This window comes from Seriola lalandi, unplaced genomic scaffold, assembly GCF_002814215.2.
Source record: "Seriola lalandi dorsalis isolate HSWRI2012SDOR001 ecotype SW California unplaced genomic scaffold, Sedor1 jcf7180002054505, whole genome shotgun sequence".
Taxonomy (NCBI): domain Eukaryota; kingdom Metazoa; phylum Chordata; class Actinopteri; order Carangiformes; family Carangidae; genus Seriola; species Seriola lalandi.
The window spans coordinates 403,094-415,172 of NW_019525058.1; the positions used below are offsets into that span (position 1 = coordinate 403,094).

At 42.7% G+C, this 12,079-nt stretch overlaps 1 protein-coding gene across 6 annotated transcripts in view; it reads right to left on the reverse strand.

Annotated features, from left to right (window-relative positions):
* Positions 1–1,627: 1,627 nt before the first annotated feature.
* phactr4a (phosphatase and actin regulator 4a) overlaps positions 1,628–12,079 on the reverse strand; it is a 31,291-nt gene continuing 20,839 nt past the window's right edge. For 5 of the 6 annotated variants that reach the window (XM_087175832.1, XM_023413213.2, XM_087175831.1 and 2 more), the window contains 9 exons: positions 11,131–11,262; positions 10,026–10,602; positions 7,763–7,998; positions 6,001–6,163; positions 5,701–5,756; positions 3,837–3,898; positions 3,590–3,727; positions 3,050–3,126; positions 1,628–2,869 (listed from right to left, as the gene is read on the reverse strand). In XM_087175832.1, coding sequence (XP_087031958.1) covers positions 2,854–2,869; positions 3,050–3,126; positions 3,590–3,727; positions 3,837–3,898; positions 5,701–5,756; positions 6,001–6,163; positions 7,763–7,998; positions 10,026–10,602; positions 11,131–11,262 — 1,457 coding nt within the window. In that variant the 3' untranslated portion in view covers positions 1,628–2,853. The remainder of the gene's footprint in view (positions 2,870–3,049; positions 3,127–3,589; positions 3,728–3,836; positions 3,899–5,700; positions 5,757–6,000; positions 6,164–7,762; positions 7,999–10,025; positions 10,603–11,130; positions 11,263–12,079) is intronic. The other variant, XM_023413215.2, reaches the window with a different exon arrangement.

The window sequence follows — 12,079 nt, forward strand, 5'->3', positions numbered from 1 at the left end:
GAATTTTATTTTCTTATCCCAAACATAATATTTTAACATTTAATATATTCATATTTTTAATAAAACTAGGATTTCAAGTGTATTTAACTTATAATATTAAGTTTTGACAATACTACTTTTAAGTAGACTCCACAATTCTTTTCAATTGTTGATTAATTAAACCATTTAAGTGTATATAACTTAAAAATGTTAAATTCTGACTATTGCACATTTAAGTTGACTGTACTTAAACAAATTAATTTTCTCTACTGTCAATAACTTAAACCGTTTGAGGCAATCACTTGACGCAAATGGTTTAAGTACAATCAACTTATCCGGGCTTACAGTGTAGGATTCATTTAAAGCAGCCTACGAAGGGCCCGATGCACCTTATGAAACCCACAGGTTGACCTGGTCCGGCTCGCTCTAAATCAGGGCACGTGGAGACACCTAGTTACAAATTTTAAACATTAAAAAGTTTTTGTTTTTGCTTGTACTATTCCTGCTGAAAGGTCCGTTTCTAAAATCCCTCCCACGAAAGTTAAAATGAGGCGTCTGTCGCCTAAATTAATCAAATCAAGTAGGTTTCTTTCAAATGTAGTCTTTTCAGTCAGGGTTTCCTGTAGCTATGTGTTTCGTGGTAAATTCAATAATAGATATGACAAGTGACAACTGATATATACAGCATGTGTCTATCAGTGTATATTCATCAATTTACACAAAGGAGGGAACGAAGAGAGAAAAAAAAACTATTCAAATCAGCATCTTGTGCGTCTCCTGTTTCCTCATGTGGTCCCACACTGACTCCATGATGTTGAGATCCGGACTCTGTGGAGGCCGGACCATCTGCTGCAGGACTCCTGGTTCATCGTCCTGCTGCACAATTTCGTTTCATTCATGGCCGAACCAACGTCTCTCTGATGGTGTTGCATGATGAATGATCAAATCTAACCCACGAATTTAAGGGTTAAAATATCATGAAATTAGAGGATGTGTTGTTTTCAGTGCTGGTATGTGTTACAGGCTTTTGATATTTCTCTGAACTAAAAGCACATTCACTGCTTAACGGTCATTATAAACTGATTAATTAACACACTCTCTGTGCTTCAGAACTTGCCGTTGTTTCAGCAGGATGCGATGATACTGAAACTATTGTCCAAATGAAAATCCCTCTCATCACTGCAGCTTTAATAATCATTTGACATTCAGTTACTATCTGAAGGATAAGTGGAGGACAGCTGCGTCCCCGTTGACTGACTCCATGTCGATATGCTGCTAATTAGCGTCACGGGGGGAGGCTGAAGGGACAAACACTGTGTTTGTTCAAAGAAATGTCAGTCGCACTTATCTGAAGCCAATGACTCTTCAATTAAGGACAGTAAACCACACAGGTCCAGGACTCTGTGAGGGAAGAAATGATTTTTTAATCAGGAGTTTCTTTGTCTGAGACCACATTATTGGATTAAAAGCACTGAGATGGTGGCGACTGGTTTTGTGAATTTGTACAACACTGCCCTCGTGTGGTCGTTTTAAGAGGCCATATATACTTCATGTGTCACTCACTCATAATCACCGTGACAATCTCGTTCCCCGGGAGACAGATGTGTTAAAATGATGAAGAGTCAGACACTGGAATAATCACACCATGTTGAAATGAATATCACAGATTATTGTAATTTCTGAGTGGATTGTTCATTTATACAGTGTGGTTGCAAAAAAAGGTCAAAGATCTCTGTATCAAAAAAGAAAAAAAAAAGATAGATATTTTGTACCATTTCTACTTGGAAATAACATTTGAGAAATACTTTACAATTAAAACATGTCAGCATTACTTGTAGATATACAATATAAAGTTAATCAAATCTACATATTGATCTATACAATTGCAGCCATCTACTGACTTGCGTATATAAAGTACCGTAAAACAGCCAGGAAAATAAAAATATGTACATTTTCCGGCTTCAATAATTCAATTATAAACAAAGAATTTGAGGCTCGAAAACCTTTAAATTGTCTATACACCCAATTAAGGAACATAAGGTGCCTTATTAGAAGATAATTTAATGATATGTGCTCCATGAGAATCATTTAAATGATCGAGAAAATACAGTAAAAATGCACAGATATTAGGGTATTAGTCTGGGATCGGCGCTCTGAGGTTCTACACACAGAGCTCGACTGTTGATTCAGAAGAAGCTACGACTGAGGTTTAAATAAACGCACCAACATCGTTCACATTTTGTCTACATTTTAAAATTACGTGTGTTAGATCACGTGAGGAGTAAGGCTGGTGCCACGTGTGTAGTACCAAACATGCACATATAAAACAGTGTTTAAACAGACTCCAGATTCACTCAGTGGTAACGTCATCAGTGCTACAATTATCTCTCTATGTGCACAGACTTCCTGTTCTGCAAGGAAGCGAGAAGCCGTGTCACGAAGGCAGGTGAAGGCATGGTGAGAGTGGTTTCCTCTGCGAGATAACCCCTTCAAGAGTTACCCTTTTCTGTTCAATCAAACTCAGTCTGAGTCTCCAGCAGTGGGAGGGAGGAGGGATTCCTCGCTCTTTAGTGATGGCGCCCGGTGCCAAACAAACCCCCCCCCCACCCTTTGTCTTTGTCCTGAATTCCACAGTGTAAGAACCGGAGCATGTGTGAGAACCAGCCGTGGTTGAACTGATTTGCGGCTTCTTTCGCTTTGGTTCCAGTTTAGTGGAGTTTAGCGACAGTGAGGTGTCTTCAGCTGACGCGTGTGATCAGGCAATCAGCCACACAACAAGAAAAAAAGAAAAGAAAAATGAACCAAGTGGGCCACACGGTCAGTTTATAGTGGGGATACTCCCGGTGCAAGCGCTTCACTGGTCAGAACCAACAACTAAGGCCGATGGAACCTGGAGGAGAGAGAGGGGGGGGGGGAGGTCAAGAGGGAACAACAACAACAACAACAACAAGGAAAAACAGCAAATCTTCGAAAGAGAAAAGACAACTTTATAAATATTGACGAGTCTGCTGACTACACTTAGGAAACAGTTGAGGTGAATTATTGATGCGGTGCGGTTTACAAGCCTGACCGGGTATAGATCCTGCTTTCTTCGTGAACCTCCATCTCTGAACTCTTGAATTCGTTGAGCTCCTTGCGGATGGCAGCCTGAGAGAGGAGATATGAAAGACACAGCTCTTCAGCGAGGGGAAGGGGGGGGGGGGGGGGGGGGTTTTATCCGTTTATGGCAAGGCACAAAGGAAGAAAGGAAGCGTGTGATCAAAGCTCTCTATATTTAGATTTATTTTTTTCCCCTGTTGGTATCCTACACAAACTCAGAGAGACTCGAAATCGAAGTCATGTCACTTCCATCTTTAACATACATATCATTCCTGTTCCGACATATTTTCACTGGACCGGGTTGATTCACTTGGTAAAACTCAACTCGGTCATTAAGCAGCATCTCTGTTGAATTCCTGGGATTGTTCCTCGATAATGAATCTGCTTGGAATGCAAATCCTCTCAGAGTTGACCCAAGTAAAAAAAACGCAACAGGGCTCTAAGTTGCAAGAGCACTGTTAGTATAAAGAGAGGTGTGTGTGTGTGTAGGTGAGGATGTGTTGAGTCTCACCTTGTCAGCAGGAGTGAGTTTGGTCCACGGTTTATCTGCTCGCCGGTCGTAGTCGTGGGCGTGGGTGCACTCGACGTACTCGTGGAAACGCAGGATCTTCCTCGCCTGGAGCTCGGCCACCGTGGGTCTCTGGGACAGCTGACGGCAGAGCGAACAGGGGTATTCAATCCAGGTGTTCATAACAGTGACGATGACAACCCAGATATACTGTCAAATGTACGATACAGTTACTGCGTTGCATCCTGACCTTTCTGGTGAGCCTCCGTTTGATCTCGCATCTCTCTAATCGCCGATCCGCTTCGTTCTTGGCTGCGGGAGGAAAACACATTCCATGAGCGAGGGGGAAAACACTGAAGCCAGTCAGTTAGATTTCATCTGAGCTGCTGTCGGCGCGCTGCAGCAACAGGAATCTGTAATCACTGCCTCGCTGTGTACAAGGCGCTGCATTGTTGTAGCGCGGGTGCGAAGCGTCGTCTCGGCCCAGTCATTTGAGGACAGGCGAGACACAGTGTGGAGGTATGAATCCTGGATCAAAACGTGTTGACAGACTCCCAGAGGTATTATGTTCAGACCTGGTTCTGGGATCCAAATTGCTCAACGTGTTCTGTGGATATTATTGCCTTTCAGTTACAATATTGTCGAATCGATTTTCACACTGGTTTCTAACTATAACACTTTGTTTACTTTATATCCCTAATCTAAGCTGATATATTAGGAAATACAGGTGGAACAAGTGATTTATGCACCTGTTGTGCTGTTGTTGTGGCAACGTAACGTTCCACCTGGTGTCATATAATGTTAATCTGTTTCCTTCAACGGCTGTGCATGAAAGAGAAAATGGCTTCAACTAACGCTTCAGAAATTCAATCTACACTCACATGCCAATTTGTTAGGTACACCTACATAAAACTAATGCTGTATAATACAATATGATAATCCTCATGGTGGAGATTTATTGCCTGTTGCATTACTGCATTGCTTTTATCTAGATGTACCTAATAAACTGGAATCTGAGTGTATGTGTCACAGAAATCCTTTGGAATCTGTGATCCAGTACAAATGAACCAAGATGAGTAAACAAGTTAAACAGCAGCAGCACTAATGCTTTTTTAAGTTTTCTATCCAAACTAAATAACATTTAATAAACGTAACCAAGCAGCGCTGTTGGTGTTATTAAACCTCGTGTTATAAATAACGACAAACAACTGGAGACGCGTAGAAAAAGAGTGTCATACAGAAACATCACGGGACGTATCATCACTGTATAATCTCCCTGTCACACACTCTGTAACGGACTTCATACCACGCTGCAGCTTTAACAGCTTTTAACTGTCTGATCAAGGAAAGATCCATGCGCTCGCGTGGCGGCCCGTTACCACGGTTACCAAATAATTTGCAAGTTGACCGAGTCTGATTGGGCCGCGTCCTTCCGTCCTGCTGCGGTTCGTACAGCACACGTTGCGCCAGTGACTCATGACTTTATCTCAATTATCGTCATCAATGTCAGGGAGTAATCAATAGTTTAGTTTATAGCACTAATATCAAAGGAGACTAACCGCATTAGTTGCATTAGCGTTTGGGTCTAACTGCGCAGGGATGGAAATGAGCTGCAGCTAAATCTGGTCCGATGCTTCTTTCCCCTTTGTATTTGATTCATGCGCCTCATAACAAAACGCAGTGATGAAACGATGGGACACATCAAAGGCATGATAAATAAAAAGAATAATAAATGTTGGCACGCGAGAGTCATTAAAATAAGATTACAATGTGTATTTGTTGACCATAATTTAAACTGTCAGGTCAAAAAAAAATCTTTACACACTGTGAAACAGCTTCAAAGAATATTTGTTTCAGTTTCTCACATTATTTTTCATTATATCACATGAACTCCATGAAATACATGAGGTACCTACATCTTCCTACTATAGACATATCACACACACACACACACACACACACAAGAAAAACAATCATTAGCCAGTGGACGAGTGACGGCTGCAGAGTCCTGAGTTCAGCAAAGATGAGGAAGATAATAAGTTTGACTTTGTGCTGCTGAGGAATGGAAAGCGCATAAACACCTGAGTGAAGAATGGAGGGAGAGTCTCACTCACCTTGAAGAATGTTCCTCTGCTCCAGCTCCTCCGCCGTCGGTCTCTGACTCAGCCGCCTGAAGATGGACAACACTGCTCATTAAGCATTTTAACGGCTGGTATAGATCATGGATCATGGATCACATCAGGAGAAGGTTCGGCTGACAAACTGAAGGTATGAGTGTTGCGCACGCTATAAATCACGGACGTGATCCGTCAAACAGACGGATGACACTGACTCGCCGCATCCAATTTTACAACGGGGCGCTATAAATCATGATCGTGTGCATCAGTCAGCTGATGGTGTTGAGAGTCCTTTACCGTGTCAGCGTGGTGCCGATCTTGTTCCTCAGCGCCACCCACTGCTCCCTGTTGTGCCAACTCATGCTGTCCTGGTTCTCCTGAGCGTCCCGCTCCTCCCGCTCCTGTCTCTCCAGCTTCAGCGCCAACGTGTCCTTCCTCTTCACGCGGCTCGCCAGCCCACCTGTTACACAAACACACACACCACACATATACTTGTTCATACAGGGCGCCAGTGCGTTGCTATTAGAGTACTCATGTATATCGTTTTACTCTTTATATGATGTTAAAGCAGATCCTGTGTGATCTTTGAAGTGTTACGACAAACTTCAAGCCGAGAAGTTTTCTGTTAGAGCTTCTGTGAATGCTGTTCCCAGAGCAGCTGTTAGCTTTAGCTGTCCGTGGTGCTGAAGATGATGCTCAATACGGTTTGAAGGAACTGGGCATATTTAATAAATCGGTAAGATATTACAAATACATACTCCTGTGAGTTGTTTACCACGTCTTCTGAAAACAAAGCGTTTTATTGTTCAGTAACCAGTGCTCAGATTTCAGCAGGCTGCCCTCAGTTTAAGGAAGTAAACTTTTATTGATATAGCTGCCGCTCGAGGCAGATGTTGCTCTGCAGCTCATAATAAACCTAAAATCTAGCAGTGACCGCTCTTACGGGTTTCACACATATCTGCTGTGAATATCAGTCATCATTTCTCTATTAGACTCACACCAGTGGTGACGAATTTAGATCTTTTTACTGAAGTAAAAACAAGTCAAACCACAGTTACTGCATTCAAAACCTCACTTATGTAAAAGTACGGCATCATTATCAGCAGAATATATATATACATATTTATACACTATTAGATTCTCATTAATATTAATGCATGTACAGTACATGTAAACAGCAATTAAACACTGTAGCTGACGTGGTAAAGCTCATTTTAAACATTCTGTTTAGGGGTGGTTTAATTTATTGTATAATATTGCTCAATATGTTACAGGCTCATTATAGGTTTTTAAAATTCTCATGTTCAAAGTGTGAGTACTAGTTTTATTTTCTTCTTCTATAATTCAAACATTCACATCCTTCATTTGAAATCAAATGGCACTTCACAAAGAACATCAGTGTCCGTGATAAAAGGAATAGTGGAGCTTCTTGACATGCTCTTAACCTCCTAGCAGAGGGCTGGAGATAATATCTAATCTAATCTAATCTATCATCCTTCGTGTCAGTGTCTTCAGTTACAAACCTTTAACACCTTTTAGGTTTCAGAAGGTTTGTAAAGTGGATTTTATGATCATCTTAGCCTTAAGATGCTTTTCAGAAATGAGGGCTGCAACTAACAATTATTATATGAAAAAAAAAAAATATGCATCACAAATTCCCAGAGCCCAAACCTCAATCTCATTAGTCCACAACCCCAAAGTTTAACACCAAATTTACTTTCATGGTGACAAAGAAAAGAAGAGATTCCTCTGGAACGAGGATGTTTTTGGTTAATTACTGTCAAGCAAAAAAGCCAATTATTAAAAATAGTTGCCTTCCAACGTTTTGCACTCTGAAGACATTTTTCTTACATAACGTGTGAAGTATAACCAGAGTAAGAGATACAGTATATTAAAAGACTTTATTCATTATCTAACTATGAAAAAGGTCTTGAAATATATATTATATATGATGTATTTCTGAGTATCTTGAAGAAGCGATAATATGATGATGATGATGATGATGATGGTTGTGATGATGGTAACACTAACGTTGCAGTACACGAAAATCAAAACTTACTCGGAGGGCCTTCCTCATCGTCCTCATCGTCGTCGTCGTCTCTGTACAGGATGGGGCCGTCAGAGTCGGACTCCTCCTCGCTGTCCCCGGGGCCTCCGCCCTCGGGGATGACGCTGACTCTGGGGTCTCCGACCAAACCCCTGCGGCTGCGGGGCTCCAGCTCAGGCTGACGAGGAAGCCTCTGAGGCTGGAGCTTCCTCATCTCCTCCTCCATGTCAAAGTCATCGTCTTCTGGCCTGAACACAAACACAGCAGCGGTCAGATTCTGTTGTTTCAACAAACTGTAACACGTTTCTTGTAAAACAATCTCTGCCCTGATGCTCTAACCTGGTGCTCAGCCAAGTACCTTTAGGCAATTTTTCATCCCCTTTGGCTTCTGGGGAAATAAAGCTGAAGTGTTTACTGAAGAGATTAACAACATACAGTTCTACAGAGTCTGACTGGACTGCATTGTGCTGCCCTGCTGCTCGTAGCCTTGGAGCAAGTTGGTACTCCAGCCAGTCAGTATTGAGACGGATAAAAGTTGAGGCAGCACAGACTGAGTTTCATGACTTTTAGTGCTTGGTAGTTTGTAAAAAAAAGCTGGACCAACCTTGAGGACACTGAAAACTTTACCAGCTAGTCTAGTCTCCTGGTGGTTGAAGCGTCACCAGTTAACAATAAACACAATCCTAGTTTTCTTTTTGGCTCTGTATGGCTCATGATTTCTTCTGGTTCTGCAGTAAAATAGATGAGCTTAGACGGAAAATGTGTTCCTCATCTGCAGCTTCTGCAGAATCAGCTGAGCATTATGTTAAATCCCATATCTCTAAGCTGGCGCTGGCTTCTAAACCTATGACCTTCCTCCTCGACACTTCAACAGATCAATTTTTCCATAGATCTCTGGGACCTACGCTCCTATATATTGCTCATTTATCACTTACAACTCGCACCGTCCCCTTCAGCTTTAAAACTGCTGTGGTGAAACCTTTACTTAAGAAATCACACCTTGATCCAGGGCATCTTATAAATAATGGAGCAGTCTCTGACCTTCCATCTTTCTGAACGGTACCAGAGAGAGCCGAGTCTCAGCAGCTTTAGGCCCACATATCGAACAGTAATCCTCTTGAACCTTTTCAATCTGCTTTCAGGGCCAGACACTCCACTGAAACTGCACCAACTGGAGTGGGTGAATGATCTTCAGCTTACTATGGATTCAGAGTCCAGCTTTGTGCTTCTAGTACTCGACCTCGGTGAGTCGTATACTGCTGGAAGGATTGTGCTGCGTCTCTCGCCTGGCTCTCTCGTGGTTAAAGTTTAACTTATCTGAAAGAACACAATGCGTTTCCTCTAATATCACTACATTTAATATTCTCTGATGTGAAATATGAAGTACCCGAGGGCTCTGCTCTCTTCATATTTCACCTCTTGGCTGAATTATCACTGATGACACTCAGCTGTGTGTACATGTAAAAACGGATGAACCTTCTCGAATCATTAAATCAGTCGTCCGCTTGTCTGCTGTGAAAAGCTGGATGTCGCATCATTTCCTGCTTTTAAATTCTGATTAAACTGAGACACTGGTCATCAACACAGAAACCAGTCTGAAAAAAGATCAACAAAACTCAACAGTAACTCTCAACTAATGATTGTTTATTTGGGAGGATAAAGTTTGTGGTGATATCAAACTGTATTGCAGGTGTTCCTATTATTTTGTCCACCTCTGTTTATCAGTGAGTGTAGGCTAAATAAGTATTAGAACTAATATGAACCACAGTGGATAACTTAGACAAGCCCAAAGTGCTTGGCTGTCAGGCAATAATGAAACAATATTTTTCATTATGGATGAATCTGTAATTGAATTTCTTGATTAACTGATTCTTTTATGGCCGATAAAAGCTCAGGAAATGCTGAAAAATGTCCTATTTTCCAGAACACGAGGGAAACATCTTCAAATGTCTTGTTTTTTTCAGATCAACAAAAAAATAATCTTCAGTTTTCTATCAGCAAACGTTCACATTTAAGAGGATGCAACCGGTGAAACTAATCAAAACGGCTGCTGGTTAATCTCTAGATTTATGTTCAATCTCACTTCCTGCAAAAACTCTAACCCAAAGATATGTCATGTTACTAGGTGATTACAAGTGGTGAGCCCAGTGTTAACTCTCAGTACGGCTACAGGAAGTTAACCAAATTTAAATTACTGCTCCCTTTAATTCTCAACTTTCAAAGCAATGATGTTTTGTTGAATAAGCATGTAATATAAAATATATGGAACACTTACAGCCTGAGAGGTTCGATGGTGATCGGGAGAGAATGCCGTGAGTTGGCCCCGACCTCGGTGAGGAAATCTGGAGGCGACTCAAACAGTAGTGAGTGGGCTCTCTGGGAGCCGTCCGGGTTGGGCTGAGCCGGGCCGGGGCTGGCGAGGGCTCTCTGGATGAGGATGTGCAGGGGGATGGCTGGAGGCTGGCTGGGAGGCTCGGTGGTCGGGCTCGGGGGATCCGCTTGCACGGCGGACGCAGGACCGGAGGAGGTGTTGCTGGGCGGCTGGAGCGACTGAACCCTGGGAGGAGACGGAGGTATGTGGGACGGCGGTGCCGGCAGAGGGTCGGTGGAGGTCTGAGGGGCTGCTGCGTTCGTTCTGTCCTCGCTGTTATCTCCTTTCAGGACAGCAGGGTGCGCCGGTGCAGGGGCAGCAGCTGGATCAGTGGGAGCGGAGTCTGGGATCTGACTGGGAGGGGAAGGATCCACGGAGAAGCGCTTGGTGACGGGGGTCATCCTCTTCGGCGGGGTCGGTGGAGAACGCTTAGCGGGCGCCGGGACTACGATGACGCCGCTGCCGGACTGCGAAAGCTCCGCTGTGAATAAACCAGCCAACAATAATAATCAGTACTGGTCATATGGAGAGAAGCTCGCAAACATAACCTGCAGTGAGAATGGGAAGACGCACATTCACTCTGTAGACGGGTGACGTTAGTTTCATCAACAAAAATAAGCATAAAAGCAATAATAGTTTTAGTCGGGGAGGAAAACAGATGGTCTTGTTACAGCTGAGCTCTTTGCCGAGTCAGTGATGGTGACACACACACACACATACATACATCAACAGTCTTTAATGAACATTCCCTGGTATCAACAAACGCATTCAATGCACTCCAGCACACTAGATATCCATCCAGTTTCCATGCAATGTTTTCCTGGCAGTGTTAAGAGTAAGTTAGTCGAGCTGAAAACATCTCCAACGGCTGCGATACACATGCGATGAGGTACTGGTGTTAAAAAAAATGGAGGTGAGGTACTCCAGATGCTTTGAAGCTGGTGGATCTATACCACCCGTCTGCAGGCTTTTACTAGGATGGACTGATGTCCGGCGCCCAGCTGGGTACCTGAGCGGGTCCCTCCAGCCCTGTGCTGCAGGTACACGGGCAGAGAGAGGTAGAGGCCGAGCTCGCTCTGGCGTCTCCAGCTGGTCCAGTAACAAGGCTGCCTGGCCTTAGAGCCCCTGTTCAATGAGCAAGCTGGCAAAAATGAGTGGAGATGTCAGGGATGGGGCTGGGTTTACATTCCAAGCTGGGGGAGAATACAAGAAGGGAGGGAGGTAGGGTTTCGGATAATGTTTGTCTTGGCTTTACACTGTCCAGGAGCAGAGTATACATCCATCCTGAGATGATTAACAACTTCTGTGGAGAAATGAAGTACCACAGTTTCATTATGATGGTTCTTGCATTTCTGCTTGTTCAAGATGATAAAACTAGTCTTTGTCAGGGGATTCATCACAGGGAAACCCCACTTTAACTTTTTCCAGCTTATTCAGCGTATTATCAGACTATTGCAGATATATTAGTACTGGTGTATAAGCCTGCTGATGAGTAACAAGAGACTGTAGTACAGAAATGTCAAACTAGGTTCGACTGAAAAAAAGTGTCACTTTTACACAGTTTCTCCACCAGAGAGCACCGACAAGTCGATTTAACACTATAAAATGTCCTATACAGTAAATGTCTTGGCCATTTTTTAAATAAATCTTATTCATATCAAGATCATGTGTGTATTTATGTTAATAGACATTACTATCTGTCAATATATATCATCTGATTTCTTAATTTCCAAAATATCATTGGCAGTAACAGCCTCAAAAAATCCTGTATCAGTCAGACTAAAATCTCTGATGTGTTCAACGTAGCCTTAAAACCTTCTCCTGTGAGAAAGCATAACTGACAATATTGAGCACATTGGAAACAAAGGGGGGAAAAAAGTCTTAACAGTCTATAATAAACTGGAACAAACGAAGTGAGCTAAGGAAAAACACCTGGAGACTGTGGATGTTAACAGCGT